Here is a 27,486-nt window from a genome sequence, read left to right as displayed (position 1 = left end):
ACTTAAATTGAAAAAAATACAGCTTTGCAAATGTGAGCATTCACTTGTATGTTCGTGTGCAATAATTTGTGCATACATATTTACATACATACATATATATGTAGATCTATGTAACAACATCTGGTAAATAGCTATGTATATACGTATGACTATGCCGCGATTTAGCAGCCGTAATAATAACAGCAACACTATGTAGTTTATAAAAAAGCTATAAATCTGCTTTTTGTTGTTCTTATTTTATATGCATGTTTTTTAAAATAATTTAATTTTGAATACTTAGCACATATTTTTGCAACTTTTGTATTTTTTTGTTTTTTGCGTTTTTACTTTAGTGCTGTAGCCATAGAGGAACATGAATTGTTTGAAAGGCACACGCACGCATACATACACACAAACATATACAAATTGGAAAAAAAAAATACACGCATTTGGTTAAAGCACCAAGTGTGTAAGCGTGTGCGCAATCTGCATTGCAATCAAGCTATCTAGACAAAACAAGTATAAATACCAACACTTAGGTATGAAGCCAGCCAACTGTCTATTTTCTGGATTTTCTAAGTTCGCACATTTTCACACGTGGTAGTACTGGCGTCCAACGTTGAGCGCTAGTTTTTTTTGTTTTTTAATCACATCGAGCGGCTTCTAACTAATTACTTCTAACTTATTATTTAAAAAAAAACATGTTTCGAAAAAATATGAGTAACAACGAATGCCAAGTTGAATGACTTACATCTTATTAATTAAAATTTTGAAGGATACACATAAGTACAATTTTCCGATATCTTCATTTAAGGATTCGGTGCGATAAATAATAAATATAATATTATATTATAAATAATAGAAAGCAAAGCCTGATTTAAGATAGTTCTAGGGTCAACCCAAAACGAAAGCAAAATACAAAAACTATAACAAAAATGTTTACAAAAAACTTTTTTCATTGACTTAAAACTTTTTTTAAACTTAAGATTATTTAAGAATATAGTTTAACACCGCTAAGTAATAATTGTTATTCAATTATATATTTTTTTTAACTTTTTGTTTTTTTTTTAACTTTTTAATATTTTTTTTTTTGTGGTTTTTATTTTAGTTTTGGGTTAACCCTGGAATTATTTTATTTTGGAAAATTAAGAATAACGATTAGCGTTTAACCGCCTAAACAATTTTGGCCGCTTCGTTACAAGTAACGCATGTTCCGCTACAACTGACGCTAACTGGGAGCTCCAAGGGAGGTCAGGTCATCTTCCACCTGCCTTTCCCAACTCAGTGGAGGTCTCTCCTTTCCTCTATTTCCAAAGTGCGGTGTCTACTGAAACACTTTAATGGCCAAAGCGTCTTCGTTCATTTGCATAACATGACCTAGCGAGCCATATCTGTGTAAAGCTCATACAGCTCATCATTATAGCTCCTTCTATTATCACCGTCGGTATCACGGACATGGCCATAATTCTTGCTGAGAATTTCCCTCTCGAACACTCCAACGGCCATTTCATTTTCTCTCGACACCCTCAATGTTTCCGAGCCACACAACAAGGCAAGTAAGATGAGGGACATGTGCTTCGAGAGAGGACTTTAATTTTCTATTGCCTACTTAGACCAAAGTGACACTTGTTGACAAGAGTTATTATCCGGTTTATTTCTAAGCTGACATTATTTTTGCTGTTAATGCTGGTTCCAAAAGAGACGAAGTCTCCCACAGCCTGGATTTTTTATCTGTCTACATTGAAGTGGTTGCCAAGGCGCGAATGCGCCAGTTTTTTTAATGGATGAGAGCAAGTTTTCCGTCTTGTCCTCGTTCTCTGCGAGATCGCCCTTTTTTGTTTCTTTATCCAATCCAAAGAAGGCAGAACTCGCGGCGCATTTGTAGATGCCAATAATATCAATATCATCATCACACGCGAGTAATTGTACGTTCTTATAATAGATTGTACCATCACGGTTTAGTTCTGCTGCTAGAATTACCTTATTCACCAAAGGAAGTATCTTTGTCTAAAGCCTCGTTTCTTAATTTCAGACATAGCAGCATACAAGCAACTTATTTTGGTGCTGTCAAAGGCTGCTTCGAAGTCAGCAAAACGATGGTGAGTGTTGATTCTCTTATCGTGAAACTTCTCCGGCATCTTGCGCATCGTGAAGATCTGTACCATAGTAAATTTATCCGGTCCACTCAGTCCTTTGCTCAGTGCTTTGCGGGACCGCCTTGCTTGTAGGTTAAGCTGAGCAGACTTGAATTCCAATCTGGAGGCATGAGCTCATCTGACCATATTTTACATAGGCGTTGATGCATGCTCTTTAGCAACTCTTCAACAGCCCGGCGGGTAGTCTCAAAAGATCGGCGGAAAGTCCGTCATTATCTGTCGCTTTGTGCCAGGATATTATCATTTTTACTTGGTCTTAGTCTGGTGCCGTACGTCTTTCTTCTCCTCCGCTAGCTAGCAAAGGGGGGAACAGTTCTCATGTAGTATGTATGTAACGTTTTATTACAAAATAATAAAATGATATGTTACGTATACATACGGGTACCCGCATTTTCAGGGGATTCAAATATGTTTGCGGATAATGTGGGTTGAGTTTTGAATTAAACAACGTGCTTACTGTTCTTTCTTTTACAGGTAGTCTGTTTTCAGTTTAGATACTTAATGTAAATTCGGTGCACTAGAGGGTTAAAGTAAAAGATTTTGAGGTTTCTTAAAAAAGTTTTTTTCATAAAATGTTAAAATGATAAATCCCACTTTTTGGCGATGAAACAGTCTTTGATGATTATTTCGAGAAACCATAAATACCAACACTCTAAGCTAAATCAAATCTTGAATCTATGCTAAATAAATACACACATGTATATTATATGTTTGTGCTAAATTTTTTGGCATGCATATAAATATTTTTTTATGAGTCGATAAACAAATAGAATATACATATGTACTAACATATACATATAATATATTTGCATACAGAGTTGTGTGATTTGGAATAAACACAGACACATATGTGTGAACAGCAGCGCACATGAAAATAGCAGCGGAAATTTTTATCAAATTTCGTCAATTAAATTTTGTTTTTTTTCTATCGTTTAAGAAAAAACTTCTATGAACTTTGTTAGTAAAGCTATGCAAACCAATTTCAAAACTGTTTTCGAAAATTCGAGAAAATTTTACAAAAATTTCGAATTTTTTATTAAGAGTTTTCTTGAATTTTTTACGAGTATGCAGTTTTATAGCCCAATCAATTTTAGTCTAACAAATACAAGTTAAAGGTCTCTCAATATTCGCACTGATTTTTAATTTTTTTTTTGCAAAGGGCGCTTGAGATTTTCCTCCATGCAAAAAAATTAATTACGAAAGGCGCGCTCGTATGGGCGCAAATATAAAATGCTTAAAAAAATCGTTTTTGAAAACAATGTTAATGAGAGACCTATAATTTGATTACGTAAGGCTAAAATTGATTGGGCTACAAAACTACATACTTAAATAAAGTTAAAAAAAACTTTAAATAAAATGTGCGAATTTTTGGCAAATTTTGTTCAACTTTTCGAAATTGTTCGAAAACATTTTCAGGACTGTTTGGTATAGTTTCAGTCACAAATTCATTCAAATTTTTTTTTAAATTTAAGAATTCATGAGCTTAAAATCGGCCTATAATAATTGAATTTCAATTATTATGTCTTCTAAGATATCTAAATTATCGAAAATAAAAAATGAAGAGTTAAATTGACAAAATTAAAAAAAAAGAGCCATTGCTATTTTCGTGTACGCTGCTGCATGTATGTAAATATAAATTTGTATGTGTATTTTTTGTAAATTTTTGATTGCTAATAATTGAGGTTACATACCGATCGCGCGGATCCAGCCACGTTGTCTTCTTCGTATTATGATCGATGTAATAGGTTTTACCATCAAAATCGGTGGCAATATCCCAACCATCTGGCAATGGATATTCACCATGATGATGTGCTGCCGATGTATGATGATGTTGATGATGTTGCTGCTGGTGTTGTTGCTGTTGTTGCTGATGGTGTTGTTGCTGTTGTAGTTTTGGCATAATTTCAAATTGAAATTCCTGCACGTTGTCGACGAGAAATTTTTTTTATGATTGCAAACCAGAAAAATGGCGATGATAGCGGCAATAAAGTTGAAAAAAGTGGCAACGTTTGTTGTTGTATTTGTGTTGGTGCAGTTATAGCTATTGGTGGCACGATATTTGTGGTTGTTGCTTAATATATAAACGTGAAAAAATATGTGCAATAACAATAACAATTTAGTGGTAAATGTTGTGCTTAAAATCATAAATGGCTGACGACGACGACGACAACACAACAAACAAAAATGTCAAATAAACAAACAAATTAGCGCAGCGCGAAAACCCGTTAAGCAAATAGCAACAACAATATGTTGTATTCGTATGTTTTGCCTTTTTTTTGAGTTGTTAATACATTTGTTCGCTTTTTGACGATTTTTATTTCTCTTACTGCTGTTTTTGTAAAAATTGTGGTTGATAACAAAAATGTTTCTTTTCGCAGCAGGCAAATTAAGGTAGCTCAACGTAAACGACAGCAACAACTTTTGCGCTAGCTGTTAATAACAACAACGCAAATGATGGCGACGACAACATATTTGGAGTTTGCTTTGTTGTTTTTATTACCGAGTTTGTTATCTGGTTTCGCTGGTCAAACGAAAATACCAAATAGCTCGCGGATTGCGCGTTAAAGCGGCGCGTTGCGTTGGCAGTTGGAATTTTCTGTAAGCGGGACGCGGAGATGCGTTTTTCATGTGTAACACCGCAATAATACACAATCTTTAAAACGCGTTTTCTGTTTTTAAAATAAATTTTTCACTAGATTTGAAATTTTCTAATTTTCACAGTTTATATATATTTTAAATTTTTTTTTATTGTAATATATTTAGTTTATATTAAATATATTTATTTATTTTTTTTTATAAAAATAATTGGTTTTTATAAAAAATTTTCACTTTTGAAAAATTATTTTATAAATTTTCATTTTTTTTTGTTTAATTTATTTCATTTAAATTTTTTTTAAATTTATTTGATTAAAAAATGCTTTTGTTCTTAGTCTTTTAGTTGCAATAAAAAATGTTTCCCTTTGAATTTTTTCAATAAATTTTCTCTGCTTTTCATGTTTTGATTTTTTACTTCAATATATTTCAGTTATTATTGAATATTTTTTGTCTTAATTGAAAAATATTTAGCAATTTTGATCAATTAAAAATCTTATACTTTTAATTATTTCACTTATTTGAAAATTTGATTAAATTTTCACACTTTTCTACAATTTTGCGTTTTCCTTTTAGTTTTATTACTGTTTATCGATTTTTCGTTTAGAAAATATTTTTTCTTTTTGTAAGAACAACTTTATTTGTTTTTATTTTTTTTATTACAAGTTTAATTTGTTTTTCAATAAAGCTTTGCATTTATAAAAAACTTTTCACATTGCGCGCACAATTCATTAGCTAATACTTTTTTTGTGTTTTGCTATTTACCGTTTTGTTTTTTTTTTTAGGTTTTGAAAAGTTTAATTAATTTCAATATTTTACGACACCAATTTTTGTTCACTTTAAAATTTTTTTCCAATTTTGAAGTTCAGCATATTTGTTTCTACATTTTTCTGAAAAAAAGTAAAAAAAACATATTATATATAGTAATTTTGTAAAATTCTTGTATCTCTTGTAAATTTCTGTTAATATAAAAATTTAATTTTTTTTAAATTCTTGTATATAAAACAAAACTTTTAAAAATTGATTTATAAAACAAAACTTTTAAATATTGGTTTATGAAAAATTTGTTTTTAGTGATAAGATCCATACAAGTATTAAAAAAATTATAAAAATATAAAATTAATTCCAGGTTCGAATTCGAGCTCAAGGATTGAACAATAATTTTCATTAAATTAAATTGAATTAAAATGCAATAAAAAATTTTATAAAGTTGAAAGTTTTTTTTTTTAATTTTTTACCAGCTGGTTTTTTCCCAAACAACCGCATGACAAATGATTATTACAATTAATTTAAAAGATTATGACTGCCAACAAAATTTTATTAAAAAAAATTTTATATAAAAAGTATAAAATAATAAATGATGAGATAATTTAATCATTTAAGTAAAACAAAATTTGTTATGATCATTTTAAAAATTAAATAAAAATCAGTTTTCCTAAAAAATTAAAAAAAAAAAATTAGTTTAAGGAAAATATGAAAATCAATATTCTAAATGATAAAACCATTAAAAATATTATCTTTGAAATAAAAAAACTAAAATTTCATTTTTTTCTTCGTTTGTTTTGTATCAAATTTGTATGCCTTTTAAACAATATTTTTTTATAAAAATTAAAACTGAGTAAATAAAAATTTAATACTATTTAATATTAGAAAAAATATTTAATATAAGATTCAGGAAATCCAATTTGAATATTTGAAAATAAAGTTCACAAATATTTTTGAAAATATGTATTTTTTGAAGGTTTTTACCAAATTCATTTCATAACAAACATACTAAATTTTGAAGTTTAAATAATTATGTTTATAAATAATATTATTGCCAAATAAAATAGTTTATTTTTCTAATGATAATAACTATAAAATATATTTTTTATTAAAATAGTAAAAAAGAAACAAACGAAGATTGATTTTTTTTCGAAATATAAATATTTTTTGTAGATTTTGAATAAATAGTTTTTATAGTTAATTCAAAAAACAAAAAAAAACAAAGAAAAACAAACAGTAAAATTTCATGAAAAAAAAATTATTAAATTAAAAAAAAAAATTATTTCAGGTTAAAAACCATAAAAGAGAAATTTTTTTTTTTATCAAAGGCATTAACATTTTTTTCTTAAAAGAGGGTTTCAAATGAATTTAATTTTTCAGTGTAAAACGAAAGATTAAAATATTTGATTTGCGAGCAACGATGATTTTTAAACTAATTGTTAAACAAGTAAGGAAGGTTAAGTTCGGATGAAACCGAACATTATATACTCAGCTGAGAGCTCTGGAGACAAAATAACTGAAACTCACCATGTAGGAAAATAAACCTAGGGTAACCCTGGAATGTGTTTGTATGACATGGGTATCAAATGGAAGGTATTGAAGAGTATTTTAAAAGGGAGTAGGCCATATTTCTATAGGTGGACGCCATTTCGGGATATCGCCATAAAGGCGGTCCAGGGGTGACTCTAGAATGTGCTTGTACGATATGGGTATCAAATGAAAGGTGTTAGTGAACATTTTAAACGGGAGCGGGCCATAGGTTTATAGGTGGACGCCTTTTCGAGATATCGCCATAAAGGTGGACCATGGGTGACTCTATAATGTGTTTGTACGATATGGGTATTAAATTAAAGGTATTGGTGAGGGTTTTAAAAGGAAATGGCCCCTAGTTTTATATGTGAACGCGTTTTCGAGATATCGACCAAAATGTGGACCAGGGTGACCCAGAACACCATCTGTATTTATATACATATGTAATACTACGAACAGTATTCCTGCCAAGATTCCAAGGGCTTTTGATTTCGCCCTGCAAAACTTTTTTATTTTCTTCTACTCAATATGGTAGGTGTCACACCCATTTTACAAAGTTTTTTCCAAATGTATATTTTGCGTCAAAAAACCAATCCGATCACCATGTTCCATCCCTTTCTTCGTACTTGGTATAGAATTATGGCATTTTTCGTAATTTTCGATATCGAAAAAGTGGGCGTGGTCATAGTTGGATTTCATCCATTTTTTTACCAAGATAAATTGAGTTCAGATAAATACGTGACCTAAGTTTAGTAAAGATATATCGATTTTTGCTCAAATTATTGTGTTACCGGCCAAGAGGAAGGACAGGCGGTCGACTGTGTATAAAAAGTGGGCGTGGCTTCAACCGATTTCGCCTATTTTCACAGAAAACAGTAACCGGAATAGAAGCTATACCCTTACCAAATTTCACAAGGATTGGTAATTTTTTGTTCGATTTATGGCATTAAAAGTATTCTAGACAAATTAAATGGAAAAGGACGCAGCCACCCCCATTTTGAAATTTTCTTTCATTTTTGTATTTTGTTGCACCAAATCATAACTGGAGTTGAATATTGACATAATTTACTTATATACTCTAAAGATATTAAATTTTTTGTTAAAATTTGACTTTCAATATTTTTTTTTTAAGTGGGCGTGTTCGTCATCCGATTTTGCTAATTTTTGTTAAGCGTACATATGGTAATAGGAGTAACGTTCCTGCGAAATTACAGCTTGCAAAACTTTTGAATTACCTTATTTTAAAAGTGGGCGCAGCCACGCCCATTGTCCAAAATTTTACTAGTTTTCTATTCTGCGTCATAAGTTCAAACCACCTACCAATACCAAATGTCATCGTTTATCCATCTTTGGTAATGAATTATCGCACTTTTTCGGTTTTTCGAAATTTTCGATATCGAAAAAGTGGGCGTGGTTATAGTCCGATTTAGTTAATTTTAAATAGCGATCTGAGATGAGTGTTCAGGATCTTACATATCAAATATCATTAAGATACCTCAAAATTTACTCAAGTTATCGTGTTTACGGACGGACGGACGGACGGACATGGCTAAATGAATTTCAAATTAGCCCAGATCATTTTGATATATAGAAGTCTATATCTATCTCAATTAGTTTGTGCCGTTACAGATTACCGTTATGCCGACACAATTTATATACTCTCTGCTCAGCTGAGTATAAAAATAATAATAATAGTAAGAAAAACTTATAAAAAAATTATACACACACATATATATAAAAAGTAAGAAACAAAAATTTGTTAAAATATAATCTTTTTTTTTTAATTTTAGATGCCAGGTTGATAGCCGTAAAAAACGAGTTTTTTTGCCATAATGGTACTACAATTTTTTCTAAAAAAAGAGACTTTTAAAACAATTATTTTTTCTTAAAAATAGTTTTTAAAACAACTTAATTTTTCAGTATATAATGAAAGATTTAAATAATTGATTTGCGAGTAACGGTGATTTTTAAACTAATTAGAAAAAATAATAATAAGAGAAACTTATTAAAAAATGTATTCCATATATAAAAAAAAGAAAGAAAAAATATAATTTTATTGAAATTTTAGATGCCAAGTTGATAGCGGTAAAAATAGAGTTTACTACAACTTTTTTCTAAAATAAGAGATTTTTAAAACAATTATTATTATTTTTTTTTTTAGTATAGAATGAAAAATTTAAATCTTCGATTTGCAAGAAAAGGTCATTGTTTCATACAATTTTTATTTTTATTGATATTATAAAAAAAAATAGTTTAACGACATTGAATCTATATTTTTTTATATTACCAAATCTGCACAAACAAATATTGACTATATTATTCTTATAGAAAGAAAAATAAATAAAAATTTTATCAGTCAAACATACGTACTACACACTTCTTCATGATATGTACTCGTATAAATATGTATGTACATATGTATGTTAGCATACTTACATTCCTTTATATGTAAGTAATTAAATATGTACATAACATTTTTAATCTGTACACTAGATATCCATTTATTTGTACGTTCTGTACGTGAATCGCACATAAAAATTCCTTGACTTAGACACGACGCGCCCGCTCATTTCAAATATGCTTATTCTTCGATACCTACTAAGATTTAAATGTGAAATGTGCTCACAAATATCTAACATGTACATGTAATTTAAAATCGATCGTTTGCGGGCGTTAGCTGATTGTAGGTCTAGCTAGCTGACTGACTGACTGGTATGTACGAGTAGCAGCATTTGCAGCAATGGCTTCTAGCTTGCTTGCTGTGACTCTGTAGCTCTGTTCGGTGCCAACAACAACAAAACGACAACAACATTATACAAAGTTGAAGGCGAACTGTTGGTGCGGGCGGTTGTGGTGGTCATGGTGGCCTCATAGACACACGTTCACGCATACATAACTACAACATTACTGCATGAGTTGATAGTTGTACTAGGGTCATCCTGTAAGATTTCAAAAATGATTGTTTACCATGGCTAACTTCCGTCAAATATTTTTGGCTTCAAAACATTTGCCAAAAATGTGTAAAAATGTTTAAATTAAACCTACTGGCTTGTCAAAGTGGTGACTTGGAAATCAGAAAAATTCTTGATTAATTCCATTAAAATTCAATTCGTTTACAGCTGCCAATTTTCAACTTATAATTATGGTTAGCAAGTATCGGAAGTGAGTTTTCACGAACCGGAATCATAACTTACAAATTTTATAGTTTCTTTATCCTTATCGAAACCGAAGAGCAGGCTGCAAAAGGCGTTAACTAATATAATAATACAAATAAAATATAATACTAACAGCTTCAAATAAAATATAATACTAACAGCTTCTTAGTAACTTATGACGGTTGGTATTATGACTTGCTTAGAAAACGAATAGGTAAAGACACTTGCTTAAATCTCTCTATTACTCAGATCTGTTTTACTTTAAATTCCAGACAGTCGGGAACGGAGTCGCAAGCCCAAATTAATCATAAATTTCACAGCATGGGATTCGGATGCGAAGCTCTGTTGCATCCCCAATATATAGACTAGAATCTTGAATTTGTAGCCAACCGTTTTTATTGAGAGGTGTTAAAGCACAATTGCTGTGGCCTGGGCGTTAAACAGGTTTTGTGCTATGGTTTATGAACTTTCTGACTTCGAGCAGTCTAGCATTCTTACAAATCTCGACTGTATTCCCGCTAGCACAAACTATTGTGTGACGACAACTGCTCCCTGAGCAAACCTTCATAGCTTAATTCGCTATAGAGAAGAGCTAGTTAGATGGGTCGAAGCGGGAAGGAACGGTTGGCGGGATATTTTTTGTAAGGAGAAGGATGAAAGCCGCAAGTTCAATTTAACATCTAATTAGGTCACTACGGGGCAATTAAGGCCCTGAGCTTAACTGTGGTGGGAAAGAAAAATTTCAACAACTCTTAGTCTCCACAATGAAGAGACGGTATTAGCTCTTGCTAGCGTTCTCAACTGGCTCAGTCGGAGATGGTTCTGAGATAATTGCTGCCTTTGACTGATTAACGTAAATACATACTGCTCAGACGTAAGCAGTGTTGGTATAATAATGGCTGCCAACTTCCCCGCTCTTCATCCTAGTACATCTGTAGTGCGAAACTGTCGATTTGCGTAACTGTGTCCTATGTTCGCTGCAGGAAGCAGGGCATTTACCGGAGGATGCAAAATAATTTTCATGTTTCATGTGGACTTTTGTTAGGCTTTAGTGTTCGGATTTTGCTTTGTACCTCGTACATTCGAGACTTTGTCGTGTGTGGATTATAAAGGTGGGGATTTAGTCGTGTCATGATTAATCGAAATTGGGTGTGTCTATTATGTAGTATGCGACTCTGTGTTTCGGGCTTGTGTTAGTGGGGATAATGTTAAACACTCGTGGGAGAGAAGGCAGTCTGGGGTGACTGGTATAAAAATAATTGACATGGGGAACTCTTAGCCCATATTTTTTTACAGTAAAACGGGGAATATAGAGAAGGATCTAGAAGGTTTAATGTAGTCATATTAATCGCTTCAGAGTTGGTCGGGCTTATATCTTAATAATGCTTGTTACCGGAGCGTACTGGAGCATCAACATCGATAACACTCCCCAAAACCTTCGGGGAATGTCTTTTTTGATAATACAACAACACCAACAACAGCAACAACAAAAACAACTACAACACCACCAACAACAACAACAACACCAAAAACAACAACATATATCCTTATACCGCTTGCAGGAAAAGCTAGATCAAGCAGTTGTTGTCCAGGTTTAAGACAATTTAGCATAACACTTTCTCTTCAAAATTTTGCTATGCTCATTTGCGTTGAGATATTTTGGCTCACTTTGTAGATGATGCTGAAGTGTCATAAAAATTATTCCCGTGGCAGTTCTGAGTGCAGCATTTTAACAGCCTTGCAGTCTTTTTCAGTATGTATTTTTGAGACCAGGCGACCACTCTTCTGACGCGTAGCACAGGCGTCGGACCTTCAAGCCGGGAATTGCCCGGTGAATCCAGTACTTAAAGAAAAGTATCCAAAACTCGCGGAAGAGGAACGCATACTCCCCAGGGAAACGCGTGTCACTCTTGCTCAACTTCTTTCTGGATACTGTAACAGGTTAAACTCTTACCTATCCAGAATCAACCCCGACATACAAAATGTATGCCCCGCTTGCAATGTGTCCCCACATGACACCAACCATCTCTTTAATTGTAATGTGGAACCAACGCCTCTAACACCCCTTTCCTTATGGTCCACCCCTGTTGAAACGGCAAGTTTCCTTGGACTCCCGTTAGAGGATATTGATGACAATTTGTGATCGGCCGCGGCTGTTAGGTGGGGCGAAGCATTGCTACAACAACAACGCGTAGCACACGAGCGGCCGGGTAATTTGCCTTGTGAGTTGTTAGCAGCGTTTCTTGATATATTCCCCAAGTGTTGCCGGCAAGCGACTTGAGTATTTTATTGCGGCTTAGTACTTTACATACAATTTCGAAGGCATGCGGTGTGAAGATAAAACTGTTAATGCACGTAACCGTAATATCTTTGGGTGACTGAAAGTCGGTAGCGTAATGCCATCGACGTGAAAGTCCAATGTTTGCGTTATATGTTCCTTCCGCAACGTAAACAGAGTGGTCGTGGATTTGGTCGGTGACTGCACCAGGTTGCGGAATGTGAAGAATCTAGAAAAGGTGCTCGGCCAGAAAATGCATAACCTTTGAAGTGCACACCAAAAAAATTGTGGAGAAAAGTGTTTTGTGCGGATATAGTTCTGATTTTAAAACCGGTATTAGACCGACCCAGGATAATTTTTCATAAACACGACCGAAGGCCATCAATGAAATATGCAACAGAAATACAATTTTTAGCATCCTTTTAGATTCGCAGTCTTGGGTTCAGAGCGCATTTTTTGACATCTCTCCCAATATTTTGGACGTTTAGTAGGCTTTTCTGGCCGAGTAAAATATTTTTTCAATTGTGCACTTGTTTAAATTTTTTGCTAGCAATCTTATGAGCAACCCTCATATTATACCATGTACACAAACATTGATCGCGAGTCGACTGCTCAACACTTAACACCGCACACCACTTTTTCACACACACACACACCCACATTCATACAAATAAATATATTGAGAAATATTTATGAACATTGGGGTCTCTTGTTGCTCGCCAAACCACACTTTTTTCATTCTCCCCCACTGAGAAAGCATTGCTCACTTATGAATGTAGGTATCTACATATGTAAGTATGTAAGCACGCTGTATATCGTTTTGAGTTCGCTGTTGGATCGTTTCAAAATTGTATTCGTGAGCTCCAACTTTTTGGTATCTCATTTTAGCTCATTGCCCTCAAGCATTGTCAGTTATTGCTATCTCTTTTACTGCATTCCATTCCATAAAAAATTAATTATTTATTTTTTCACTTTACAAATGTACATACATACATACATCCAAATGTACATATTAAATTTATTTTTGTGCTATGGTGAGCAGTTCGTTTTCACTCGTTTACATACATATGTACAATGTACGTTGCGTTGTGTGTTCATATATTTGTTTGAGGGCAAATTCCTGTTGCTCTGGTATTTTTATTTAACAGTTTTGAATATAAATTTTTCTTTTTTTTTGTTGCGCGCTTCTATTAAATTTTAATGTTCACAATTTGCATTGAATTGTTGGAAAATTTTGTAGTTATTAACTAAAATTTTTAAATTTTAAGCAATTTAAGTTTGTTTCATAATTTTTTTCTTTTGGCATACATTTTTTTTTTTTGCCACAAATTTTATAATTTTCTTGAAAAACTGTGTTTTTTATATTGGAAAATTATATATCTTACACTTTTGTTGCTTATATTTTCTGCACGTTCACTTTTTTTGGTTCAATTTCATGTATACCAAATTTTATTCACTTTCTAATCCATGTTTCTTTTTATAGTTGAATACATAATTTTATTGAATCTTATTTGGTTATTTCTTAAGTCCGCGTTCACTTTCCGCAATGATATTTCAATGTTGTCAACTTAGCCGTTTATGTTGTGTGAACTACGAACACGGTATGATCGCATCTATCGTGCGTATTTGCTTTGGAGGCAATGGATTCCGTTGACTTTTTGCTGGAGTTGTGAATGTATGCATTGATGTGCTCATGTAGTATTTTTGAGAGAGAAAGAAAATAAAGAGTGTTGAACGCGGCGTTGCCGTATGAGTTTAAAATAATAATAATAATATTTATAATAAGAATAATTATAATAATAATATTAACGGGATGGGATACCAGCGACAGCAATAAGACTGGCTGCTAAGAGCAGCCCTGAGTTGCTGCTGCATATGTATGTATAACAAATGCCTGGAAGCCAAATTCTTTCCAACAAGGTGGAAGACAGCGCACGTCGTCCTTATCCCGAAAGGCAAGGGAGACCCAAACTAGAGGCTTACGCCGATAACTATATCGGCGGCGGCGCGCCGGCTTACGCCGCGCAGTGTTTCGACTATAAGGCGGCAGGTGGAAAAAAGTCATAGTGACAGATAAAAGCGAAAATGTGTTTATGTTAGAGGGCAATTACTAAAAGTCGTGTGCGCAAAATTTCGGGTAATTGGTCTTCGACAAACGGTGCATTTGTGTGGAAATTTGTGAAATCCGGGTGATATTGATTAATCGGTTTAAGTGCGTTAAGCGGTACTAAATTTAATATAAACCGAAATTTTTTAAACGATATCTATTCAGTACGAGTCATGGATAATCTAGGTAAAATATTTATCATTAATTTTGGATCTTGGTATTTTTTTCTTAAAAAACAACAAGGAATTGTAAATTTTTTAGATTAGTAGCAAAAAAAAAAAGTGAGTACCCCTTAGTAACTCAATAAAAGTTGTTTCATATTGTAGATAATTTCATATACTTTCTGCTCATATAAGCCGATTGTAGCGCACGGATTTGCAAAAATGTGTAATTTTTAATTTTTTAAATTTTTCGATTTTCAGTTCCATCGTATATAATTTCACGAAAAGAATTTTTCCAATTGTGGCAAAGCTACCCCAAAAATGAAAGACTTGAAAAAATATATAGTAACATACTTACAAAGATTAACCTTTGTATATCCGATAATCCGAAAGATGAACTAAAAAGAAACATAAAATTGTTGATGTTGAAAATTGATATGAAGTGGAATTTCGCAGGTAAACGGATTGAGCGGTTCTCTTCTAAGTATGAGCAATGGTTGAATGGTGAGGATATACTTTTTCTACTGGAGGAACCAGATGCTCCTTCGTATGCTGCTGAAGAAACTTTTACGAAAGAACAACAATTCGGTCGACCATCAAAGGACTTCCAAGACTGCAGAAAACTAAAATAAAAAGAGTAGAAATTATACTTAACAATTACACTTTGGAAGAAATTTTGTTCGCTGCCGAGCACGCCCTAGGCTCGCAAGGATAAAAGATGCTGCTAGAATTATTAAAGACCTAAGCGATGACTTAGACAGTGTTAATATATGAAAAATGCGCTGGTAAATGGTTAAAAACAAAGGTGTCTCTCTGGTGATGAAGCGATAGGCCTCTACCTTGACGTTAAATTTACTACCAATAGCTATAAAATATTGAGAAATGCAGCTCTGGTTGTAGATCACGATGTCTTTCCCTCGTTCTATAGTTGGACGAAATCTAAGAAAATATGCTTTCCACCAGATGAAAGCAGTCATGTGGATGAGATTTCTGCTAGTTTTACATTGCAGTCTTTGCTAGACATAACCACTAAGCGCGTCTTAGACACTTTGTCCATTTCTGGAGCTGACAAAGTCCAAGCAGCAACACTTATTTGCAAATGGAGCTTAGATGGGACTTCAGGGCTTAGCATATACAAGCAAAAGTTTGAAAATGCTGCTGCAACTGACGAGTACTTATTTTTAATTTGTTTCGTGCCTTTAAAGCTTGTGTTAAATGACAACCACGATACTCCAATTTGGATAAATAAGTCCTCATTTACGCGATATTGTCGTCCAATAAAATTTATTTTTCAAAAAGAAACACCAGATTTAGTGAAACGGGAAGCAGATAATATAAGGGCTCCGATTAATCAATTGAGGCCAACTGATTGTAAAAATTTCCTATTGAAACATACTCTCCTCTCAACAATTGTTGATGGAAAAATATGTAACACACTCTCAGGGAGGAAGGGTATCCAAAATTGTTACATTTGCGATGTCAAACCTAGTCAAATGAATATACCAGTTGCTTCTTACATTGCAAAGACTGAAAATTATGATTATGAGTTGTCTACACTCCATGCGCTGATAAAAACATTCGAGTTTTTATTACATATATCATATAGATTTCCCCTAAAAGTTTGGCAAATCCGAGAAGAGAACCAACGCATTTTTAGTGAAAGAAAAAGCCAAATCAAGCAAAAGTCAAAAAAAGTCAGAGACGATTGCAAATTTTGAAATATTTATTTACAGTAAATACATAAGTGAATGATAACCTTATATAGAAGTACGTTGTCGTTCTATTTTTATTAAATAAATGACTGTTGAGCAAATCTGAGACAAAGTATAATTATCTTTGGAATAAAAAGGATTTAAAAGGGTAATAGTTGGGAAAAAAATTTTTTTGAAGCACCCTAATGTATATGTAGACACACACACACACACTAAAATTTTTAGTATTAGAAGCATGGGCCTTCTGTATAATCCAATTTCACTGGTTAAGTTAATATAGGAGCACAACTATAATGGTTTTGACTTTTTTCCACCTAACTCCATACAGTCGAAACACTGTGCGCCGGTGTTCTTCCTTTAAAAACCTTGATTTTTCTATTTAAAAAGTAATATTTAGGAAAGGTTTTGTTTGTATGTATTTAAGAAAATCGACGTTTTGGACATTTCGGTGGTTGAAGGTGAGAGGGGGTGGGGGTGCGTCAAAGACTCGCGGATCATTCAGCTCCTTACGGCTTGCATCCACTTACTCCAGGGAGGCTTCGAAACTAACTCTGATCTAAGGGACTGGTACTGCTGCGCCTGCCGAAAAAATTTAAGTTTAAAATGGTCACACTTTTGTCTGTATGTCTCGTACAAGCGTAGTTTCACCGAAGGAGATGTTCTGGTCTAACTCCTAATACCCGTTGTAGACACGATTTCTTTAAATTATTTGTGGACCTTGCTGGTCACGCACAAAGGCGACTTACGGTTGCTATTAATGGCCTTTTAATACTCATGGCTCTCGTGGTACAGTTTTAACGATTAGCACCAACGCTGGCCTATTGTTGATCGCGGCAAAGGGGCCTCTAGTTTTTCAGTTGTCTTAATAGCTATAATTCCCGATGTGCGAACAATAGTAATCCCCCTGGCCCTCACCCCACATGCCAGCACTGAAGCTATAGGACTGCAACTTCGAACTCATACCTTCGTCGACGTCACTTTCCTAGAAGCTCTATGTGTAACACCGAAGACTTTCTAATTGATTTTTTTTTGTCGCGCTATGCTGCTGAGGTGGTGTGGTGGTAGCGTGTCTAACACACCGAAGATCCTGGGTTCACGAGCCGGGCAAAGCAGATACCGTATGGAGTCGACATAAAACAAGTAGGTCCCGCCCCGCCAATTTGTAAGAAAAATTAAAAGGAGCATGACGCAAATTGGCCTAAAATCTCTTCGGAGGATATCGCGCCTTACTCTTATTTATTTATGCTGCCAAGCACTACTAGAGAAACATCTTAAAACATTAGGGAGTAACTATTCGGCCAAGGATGCCGCTCTCGAAATCATAAGCGGTCCAAGTGGATATTACTGCGTAACTTATAGGTGAAAGTAATAAATTTCACAAAGACCCTGGATAATATTTTTTTTTTAAATGTTGACCAAAATTTGCAGACGCTTGCGCTCGAAACATTGATTTCAGTAGTCTTTGTTAAACAAAAACGTTATTTAAGAATGAAGGTCGGCCGATTTTAAGTTGAAAGATGTTAATGTTAGTTCAGTCCAAACTGTTGTTTGCCTTTTGATAGAAGAATTCATTATAAATAACTGCGTGGCTTCAGTTTCAAGCCTAGTTGGACTGTCCACTACGTTAGCGTAGTAGCACACCCGGTCATTTGTTCGACTGTCTTGGGAAAGCTTTTGCTTCACCAATTTGAGTGTTCTTGCAAAGGAAAAAGCCTCACCTGGTAAATATATGTGCCTACGTATTCACATTTGTAACAGGAGCCGTAAAATATGTAGGTGATATTTAAACTTGGTTGATAGGCTATAAACAATGTGATTCACTTCATTGGGCTAGTTGGGGATATGACCGCCAACTTTAAGAAGTGTCAAATCAAGAGACTTGGGTATTGACTGATGAAGTGTGAAAATCAAAATTAACATTTCAGACGATATTTTAAAGTTTCGCAAATAAACAACAGATGTTTGAGTACAAAGCCAAGTGATTTTTCAAACCCCTCTCATACGTACATATATATTCAACTTAAGTATGAGGTGGGAATCATTTCGAAGGAGTGTTTAAACCCCCGGAATGATTTCGCTTATAATTTTACCCAATCGGAATATAGAATTTTTGAAAAAATCTGTATTTTGCTTTTTTTTAACAATTTAAGGACAATTTGAAAACATGCCCGACTTGGATTATTTTATTTGAATTCATTGTTCCTTATTAATTTTTTTAAAAAATTATGCAAAGTGAGCATTTAAATTTTTTATATAACGTTTTTTGTAGTGTTTTGTTTTAGTAACTTGGTGGTTATTGGGTGATGCAAAGTCCGTATTAAGCTGACATCGAAAGCGCTTGTTTTTTTAAATAACTTTTGAATGGACGGAAAGAGTTAAATTCGCAATTGGATTCTTATAACTGGCAGTGATGCGCATCCGCTGATACACCTTTCGACCATATCGGACCAATTTTCGACACGAAAAATAAATGCCCTAGACAGTCTTAAATGAGTAGAAAATATAGTAACGCGCCGAACGCCGCCGCCGCGCCGATATTTCTGACATTCGGCAGCGGAGGCGGCGTTTATCGGCGGCGTATATCTCTAACGGAAACTCCCGTCGTCGTAACGGCGGGGAAAATGATTGAAGGCCTCCTAAAACAAAGGCTGATAGCAGCCATTGAGGATGGATTAGGTCTGTCCCACGGGCACTGCATTGGCCACTCCACAATAGATGCCCTAGCCGAGGTTACAAATGCGACACCACCCATAATTCGGATACACAAATCAGGTCAGGTATGATGAGCGACTTGTAGAACGTCGAAATAGGACTTCATATTTCAATCGCCTACTCGATCCAAAGAAACACTTCTTGGCAGAAATACCTCTCTTTTAATATTGGTCCCAGATCAACAAAGCATTTCACAGTCAGGTCGACTTGCAGTTGTCGTAGTCTCAGCTAATAAATAAGAAAATATTCACGTTTTTGTTTGTATATGTATTTTACTCGCCTCATTTAGGGAAGATGGTCGTTTTGTCTATGGGCATGTTGAGTAGATTCAAGGGGTTGATAAGCGCATTACAAACCTTTATAGCTTCAAAGCTGCCGAATCCGAATTGTCAACCTCACATACGCGAGGAGAATCCAGTTTCAAATATGAATGTATCATAAACATATTTGGCAGGCGAGGCTTTGCTGGTCCAAAGTTCCTCATGGAACTAGGGGAAGGGGCCCGATGTAATTTTTTTTATTGGACGGTGGGGTAGCGCACTACCCACAAGTGGCCCAATGAAACCAGGCTAATCCTGTTCGTGTGTCCGCACCTCGTGGGACCGCCGTTAGGCATAACGTCACGGGGTGGGGGGGGGGGAAGCGATTTAGTCGCCACTACCTCGTATGCGCATTTCTCTGCGCTCCCTTTCAGCATGCATCAATTTCGTCATTACAATAAAGGCCCTTTTGCTCACAGCAGTCGAACAATCTGTTTGTCCGCACATTCGTGGAACTAAATTCCTAATGTAAGGCTACTCTCCAAAAACACTGTATACATACAGTCTTTCGCCGTGAAAACGTAGGGCAGTGAAACATTACATGCCCTTTGCTTTCCAATCCGGAGGGACAGTGTGGACAGAAAGGATCCTCCTCAATCCCAAGCTTATGTAGATATTCCTTGAAGCCGCCGTGCCCGCTCAATATCTGTGTGAGGTGGTAATTAAATTCGCCGTGTTTTCGCTCGTACCATTCCGCTATATTTCCAACTAGCATGAAGGTCAAGCGCCCTTTACTCGAATCTTCCCACCGTTATTGCCACCTAACTATTGTTCGTGATCTTGCCCTTTTCTTAGCATCTTCAGATGGTCGGCTGATTCCAATGCCATACAGGTCGGCCATTTCACCTGAGAGTATATCTATTGGGATTTTCCTGGATAAAACATGGATCGCGTCGTCGGACACCGTCCGATAAGCACATGCTATGCGTATAACAACAATGCGGTAGGCTGCTAATATATCTTTTTGGTGAACCATTTTAGATCCGTGCCATACTGGTGCTGCATATAATATTATAGCGCTGGTTACGTTGGATAATAGCTAACGCGTAGCTTCGCCTGGACCGCCGATGTGGGGCATTATTCGCGTTGGGGCTCCACTAACTCTAGAAACTTTCTCCCCCACCTCCCTGAAGTGCTCCTTAAAAGTTAGTTTTGAGTCAATGATTACTCCTAAATATTTCAAGGAAGGCTTTGAATTTATTTGTTAATCTCCTATGGTTAGGACCAACTCATCCACAATCCGCTTTGAGCTCACCAGAACCACTTCTGTCTTATTGCTAGCCATCTGTAGCCCCATGTTCGTCAGCCATTCCTTTATTCTTCCCACGGCGTCATTACATAATGCTTGGAGCAGGTCAAATTCCTTGGCCACTTCTACTACGATAATATCATCTGTATAGTCGACAATTTCCGTGCCTCCGGGAGGGTCAATTTGTAGCACACCGTTATACATCGCATTCCAAAGAGTTGAACCAAGAACAGATCCCTGAGGGACACCGCCTGTGATGTTGTGCTTTCTTGGTCCCTCATCCGTATCAAAAAGGAGTAATCTGTCGCTTAGATAGCTACCAATTATTCGGGGGGACAACATTCGGCAGGCATTTTTATATGCCCACAACGGGAAGGAAGCAACTAGATTGCCCTATGAGATTGTTGCAACTCAATCTAAACCACTGTGAAGCGGCTCAAGACCTCTTATCCCAAACAATGTTTGAAGGAGGATTTGACTTAGCGGTACTCTCTGAGCCATACAGAAATAAGCAGGAGCAAGGCTGGCTCACGGACTCGGCTAGGAAAGCATCAATTTGGATACCAGGAAGACCGACAGTGACAGGTTTCACGTGGGCAAAAATCAAAGGAATATACATTTTTAGCACCCCCGAGCCTGACTAGCACAGAGTTTGAGAACATGATTCTTGGTATGACCATAGAAGCACAGGGTAAACACCCGCTTATAATATGTGGAGACTTCAATACATGGTCAACTGTATGGGGTAGTAGTAGAACTACCGATAGAGGTAGAGTTCTTCTCGAAAGCCTTACACCCCTGAGGCTACAACTTCCAAACGAGACAGGGAAATATCCATTCGACACTGGCAATAGACGCTCCATTATAGGTCTCACATTTGCTAGTAGCAAAATAGCGAGACGAACAAAATGGTCCATCAGTAAGGTCTACACGCACAGCGATCACAAAGCTATTAGCCTAGCTATTAGCTGTGAAAACTGCACCAAGGAGCGCCTCCAACCAACTGCAAAGAAGAAGATGGAAACAACACCTTTTGAACAAGAAGTATTTGATGTTGTATGGAACGATGCCGTAATACGAAGGACACATGCGGAAGATCTTTCGGTTCAAATATCTAAGTCATTAGATATGGCGTGTGATGCTGCTATACCCAGAAGTCGCGCAAAAGTAAATCGGAATCCGGTATGTTGGTGGAACGAGCAAATAGCGGAGCAGTGTAGAAAATACAACAAGGAACGGCGAAGGGCACAGAGGGTACGCGCGTCTCCACGATGTGATGAGCTACACAATACCTACATAGCACAAAGAACGACGCTTAAAAATACTATAAAGAAGAGCAAGAGAGCCTGCTTCTTGATCCTTGGGGATTGGCTTACACAACGTTGATGGCGAAAATTAAAGGGCGGAAATCAGAGCAGCCTACATGCCCTATACTAATGAGAAGAATCGTAGAAACTCTTTTTCCGACACAAGATTACCGGACCTATCAACGTGAGGTTCTCGAAGGAATGGAAATCCCAGGAATAACAGAGCAGGAGGTGCTAGATGCAACGCAAAGAGTTGCGGACAGTAAGTCTCCAGGACCGGATGGAGTGCCAAATATAGCTCTTAAATCAGCGATAAGGTCTAGAGCATCGATATTTACGGATCTCTTCAACGCAACTTTTGGGGTCTAATTTCGTAGGATATGATTTTATTTGTATCCCCGCGCCTCTATCCACACTGGATTGATAATATGCAATTCCTGTCTTTTGTTTATTTCTCCCAAGCAGACTGGGACATCTACTGTAGTTCCCTTGGTTCTGCGCCCTGATTTGCCTCTCATCGGCCTTTTTGTTACGTTTATTTTCTTTCTAACCGAGAGTCCAGTATAGATGTACAGTCCAGCCTGAGCGAAGTCTCTCTAATGTTTGTTTGCATTCTAGAACACTTCTTGATGAAGTGTAGCTTGAGTTTATTGCCCTGACTATTAACTGATGCGAAGCGTGCTTAAGCTTATAGCTTCTAATGCTTTCTTCATGGCTACAATTTCCGCCCGAAAGACACTTCAGTGATCTGTCAGCCTGTTAGATCTCTCCATTTCTTATAGACACAGTAAACAGGAGACCCGTCCCTTTTCGATAATTTGGAGCCATCGGAGTACACGTGTATGTTGCTGTTGTTGTTGTAGCGATAAGGACACTCCCCGAAGGCCTTGTGGAGTGTTATCGAGTTAATGGTCCTTTGCCGGATGCAGATCCGGTACTTTCCGGTACCAAGCCCGACCATCTCGGGAGCGATTTGTTATGACCACATGTAACCTTCTAGGCCATACCGCCCTCCCACCCCCTAGATCCATGACGAGTTCGGGGTCGCCAGAGCCTCGGATGTTAATGAAACAGTATTCGCCACGGATATGCGAGGTTGACAATTGGATTTGGAGAAGCTATTTATTGCGATGGCAACCTGAAAGGGCTGCACTACGCAAACCCCTTGAATCCGGTATTTTAGTCGACTCTTACGACAGGCATACTTACCGCGGGTATATTCTAACCCCCTAACCCGCTCGGGCTACCGTGTATCGTATGCTTTGCCATTTCCGCTCACTTGCGCCAACCCTCCAACTTAAATGTGGCGCTGAGATCTCTTTCAAAGCTCCTGATATCTAGTCTTCTAAAATATAGTTCTAGCCATATATCTCTAGCCGAAGTATTTGTTTAAAATTTTCGCTAACTTGGCTGCGAACTCTTGGCGATCCTATTTTATATCTTGATTGATTTTACAATTTTGACATAGACATACCACTTGGGAATGTATTCCAACGTTATGAATGTAAGCCTGATATCATCTTTTTCAAAGAACTATCAATATTTCTTCTTTTCCATAGTAGGATCTACTTGATATGAAGTGTGGTAGTGGCGTATGTACATAAATATGTACATATGTATGTTGATATCTTCTACCTCCCTTATAGATAAATGGAATATCGTATGCTTAAGTTAAAGTAAAATTCTACTATAAACTTGTTTTTTTGTATATTCACTACAAAATCTAAATAATAATTTATTTTTCTTTACCACTTCACAAATTTGCTTACGTTTTCACGTCAGCTTAAAGGTATTTAAGCAATTTACATTCTTTTAATCAGACATATTTGTCGCCAATTGAATTATTATTTCCTCGCCGACTTTTATAAATATTTTTGTACATTTGTATATTGACGTTGTTGTACTACGTACTACGTACTTAAATACCTAAATACATACCTACAAGTCTTGAACTTTTTATAAACAAAGGCCAACGATTACAGTATTAAAATTAGCCCATTTCAGTCGCTGAATAACGATAATACAATCAATTTATTTTCTCATTTCAGCATTCCAATCATAATTTGCACAAAGGCCACATGGTGGCGCTGCTGTTGCAAAATATTAAGAAAAAACCCAAAACGAGAGATGGAGTAAAGAGAGAGATAGAGCGCTATATCACATATATTGGCCATTGCTGTATACTTGTATGGAAAAACTATCTATGAGATACTATTTTGTTGGAATAACTAGTTTTGTCTATAGATACCCTGTAGGAAATATTGGATTTTGAAATTGTGAAACGACATGAAACCAAGAAATAATTTAAATTTAGTCACAAAAATCACCATTGAAACAAGTTCACTCTTATGAAGGTGATATGTTATTGATATGGAAGTCGCCATTTTTCAATGTCCACAAGTTTGTCTTTGTAACCCAATCATTGCAGAGCGACTCCAGGAATTAAGATGATATTTGGCATGTAGGTAACCAATAGTTTGGAAACGGCCTCTTACATTGCCTGTGATACTTTTACAGTACAAACAGCTTTGAAACGTGAGCACGCTTGGCGGATGTGGGCGAGGTTTGACAATTTTAAGAATTTTGGAATATTGTCAGACTATTTTCCTGTAGCAAAGCCGACGTAATATTTCCCATCAAAAAAGTCCTGGTCATCCGCAAGAAGCAAGCGTTTCACATTTTAAATTTTTCCTGAATTTTTTGAAAACTGTTTTCATCAATTCTTCATCAGCAATCAAAGAAATGCATTTGAATTGAACTTCAAAATGACGGAAATAATGCACCTCATGAACAGGGTAACGAAGAAACAATAATAATCAAAGGGCTAAGTATAAATCTCATTTATAAAACTCTTTTTAAACACTATGGACACATGTATTCTATGTAAGGTAGTTATTGACTGGTCCGTTCAACCTAACAGAGCGACAGGGCTTTTGCCTTTCCTTTCCAATATCGGAACGTAATCGTTTTCCTTCTAATCGCTCTAGCATCGGCAGGATGAGCTTGGTGGTCTAGAAAAAAATGTACTTGGCGCATTATACCCTCAAGGAGATTTACATCAAGCTTCTTTTCCAATAAAAAAAAAAAGCTGCCAAAGTTCCGGCTCTGAACATGAACACAGTATAGAGCAGAGCTGTTTCTTAAGCAAAAGTAAAGGAAAAATTTGTATCATTTTTAGTTTCTGTTATGATTTATGTCGTGTTTTCGAGCGGAACAAGGAACAAATAGTTGCATAACAAGTAAGGAAGGCTAAGTTCGGGTGTAACCGAACATTACATACTCAGCTGAGAGCTTTGGAGACAAAATAAGGGAAAATCACCATTTAGCAAAATGAACCTAGGGTAACCCTGGAATGTGTTTGTATGACATGTGTATCAAATGAAAGGTGTTAATGATTATTAAAAACGTAGTGGGCCTTAGTTCTATAGGTGGACGCCTTTTCGAGATATCGCAATAAGGGTGGACCAGGGGTGTTGTGTTTGTACGATATGGGTATCAAATTAAAAGTATTAATGAGGGTTTTAAAAGGGAGTATCCCTTAGTTGTATATGTGAAGGCGTTTTCGAAAAATCGACCAAAATGTGGACCAGGGTGAACCAGAATACCTTCTATCGGGTACCGCTAACTTATTTATATATTTCATACCACGAACATTATTCCTGCCAAGATTCCAAGGGCTTTTGATTTCGCCTTGCAGAACTTTTTCATTTTCTTCTACTTAATATGGTAGGTGTCACACCCATTTTAGAAAGTTTTTTCTAAAGTTATATATTGTTCCATAAACCAATCCAATTACCATGTTTCTTCTCTTTCTTCATATTTGGTACAGAATTATGGCATTTTTTTCCTTTTTCGTAATTTTCGATATCGGAAAAGGGGGCGTGGTCATAGTCGGATTTCGGCCATATTTTATACCAAGATAAAGTGACTTCAGATAAGTAAGTGAACTAAGTTTAGTTAAGATATATCTTTTTTTGCGCAAGTTATCGTGTTAACGGCCGAGCGGAAGGACAGACGGACGAATGTGTATAAAAACTGGGCGTGGCTTCAACCGATTTCGCCCATTTTTACAGAAAACAGTTACCGTCATAGAGTATTTGTCCCTACCAAATTTCACAAGGATTGGTAAATTTTTGTTCGACTTATGGCATTAAAAGTATTCTAGACGAATTAAATGAAAAAGGGCGGAGTTACTCCCATTTTGAAATTTTCTTTTATCTTTGTATTTTGTTGCACCATAACATTACTGGAGTCGAATGTTGACATAATTTACTTTTATACTATAAATATATTAAATATATTGTTAAAATTTGAATTTAAAAAAACATTTTTGTAAAAGTGGACATGTTCGTCATCCGATTTCGTAAATTTTTATTTGACGCACATATAGTAATAGGGGTAACGTGCCTACCAAATTTCATCATGATACCTTCAACAACTGCCAAATTACAGCTTTCAAAACTTTTAAATTACCTTCTTTTAAAAGTGGGCGGTGCCGCTCCCATTGTCCAAAATTTTTCTAGTTTTCTATTTTGCGTCATAAGGTCAACGCACCTACCAAGTTTCATCGCTTTATTCGTCTTTGGTAACGAACTATCGCACTTTTTCGGTTTTTCGAAATTTTCGATATCGAAAAAGTGGACGATTTCGTTCATTTTAAGTAGCGATCTGAGATGAGCGCCCAGGAACCTAAATACCAAATTTCATCAAGATACCTAAAAATTTACTCAAGTTATCGTGTTTACAGACGGATGGACAGACGGACGGACGGACGGATATAGCTAAGTGCATTTCTTTTTTCACCCAGATCATTTTGATATATAGAAGTCTATATCTATCTCGATTACGGATTACCGTTGTGCGAACAAAGTTAATATACTCTGTGAGCTCTGCTCAGCTGAGTATAAAAATAGAAAAAAATACTATGATTGCTATTTTCTATGTTGGATACTGTTATACAGAACTTTTTATTTTATCTCTCGTTTTTGATGTTAGAGTAGGTGTAGTGTTGGGGTGTTGTTGTTTTTATTCTTGTGGTTTTAATTGTGGGTCTTTACGTTGTTGTTCTAGCTTCTTGGTTTTGTTGTTATTATTATTGCACCGTTAGTTATTATTAGAGCAGCGTAGAATTTTCAATCACTGGAAAATATATTTTTGTACAGATTTTTATATATCTTTTCCGCGAAGTTGAACTCAGGACTTTCGGTGTGACAAGTAGGCCACGGCAGCCTGGTGGTTTTTGCTTTTGATTTATCATAATTTAATACATAATATCGTAGTTCCCTATTTGTCCGGAATATCCAGTACTGCAATTTTTATTCGTTATTAAATACTATAATTAAAAAGTCACAATCCACACTTTGTTACATATCTGAAAAAAATATATTGTACTCAGCGAATTTCTCACATGGTTTGCAATACATGAATACACCAACATAATTGTTGTTTGTGCGTATGAGAAAC

The 27,486-nt window shown here is 35.6% G+C and overlaps 1 protein-coding gene across 11 annotated transcripts in view; it reads right to left on the bottom strand.

Annotated features, from left to right (window-relative positions):
• kibra (WW and C2 domain containing protein kibra) overlaps positions 1–27,486 on the bottom strand; it is a 122,768-nt gene that overhangs the window by 82,736 nt on the left and 12,546 nt on the right. The window contains exons 1-2 of one of the 11 annotated variants that reach the window (XM_067762973.1): positions 13,154–14,097; positions 3,827–5,617 (exon numbers count right to left, since the gene is read on the bottom strand). In XM_067762973.1, coding sequence (XP_067619074.1) covers positions 3,827–4,035 — 209 coding nt within the window. In that variant the 5' untranslated portion in view covers positions 4,036–5,617; positions 13,154–14,097. Of the gene's footprint in view, positions 1–3,826; positions 5,618–9,458; positions 9,621–13,153; positions 14,098–27,486 lie in introns of those variants that run through there. The other 10 variants (XM_067762971.1, XM_067762975.1, XM_067762977.1 and 7 more) reach the window with 10 other exon arrangements.

This window comes from Eurosta solidaginis, chromosome 1 (genome assembly GCF_040869045.1).
Source record: "Eurosta solidaginis isolate ZX-2024a chromosome 1, ASM4086904v1, whole genome shotgun sequence".
NCBI lineage: Eukaryota > Metazoa > Arthropoda > Insecta > Diptera > Tephritidae > Eurosta > Eurosta solidaginis.
This window is presented reverse-complemented; position numbering and strand designations above follow the sequence as displayed.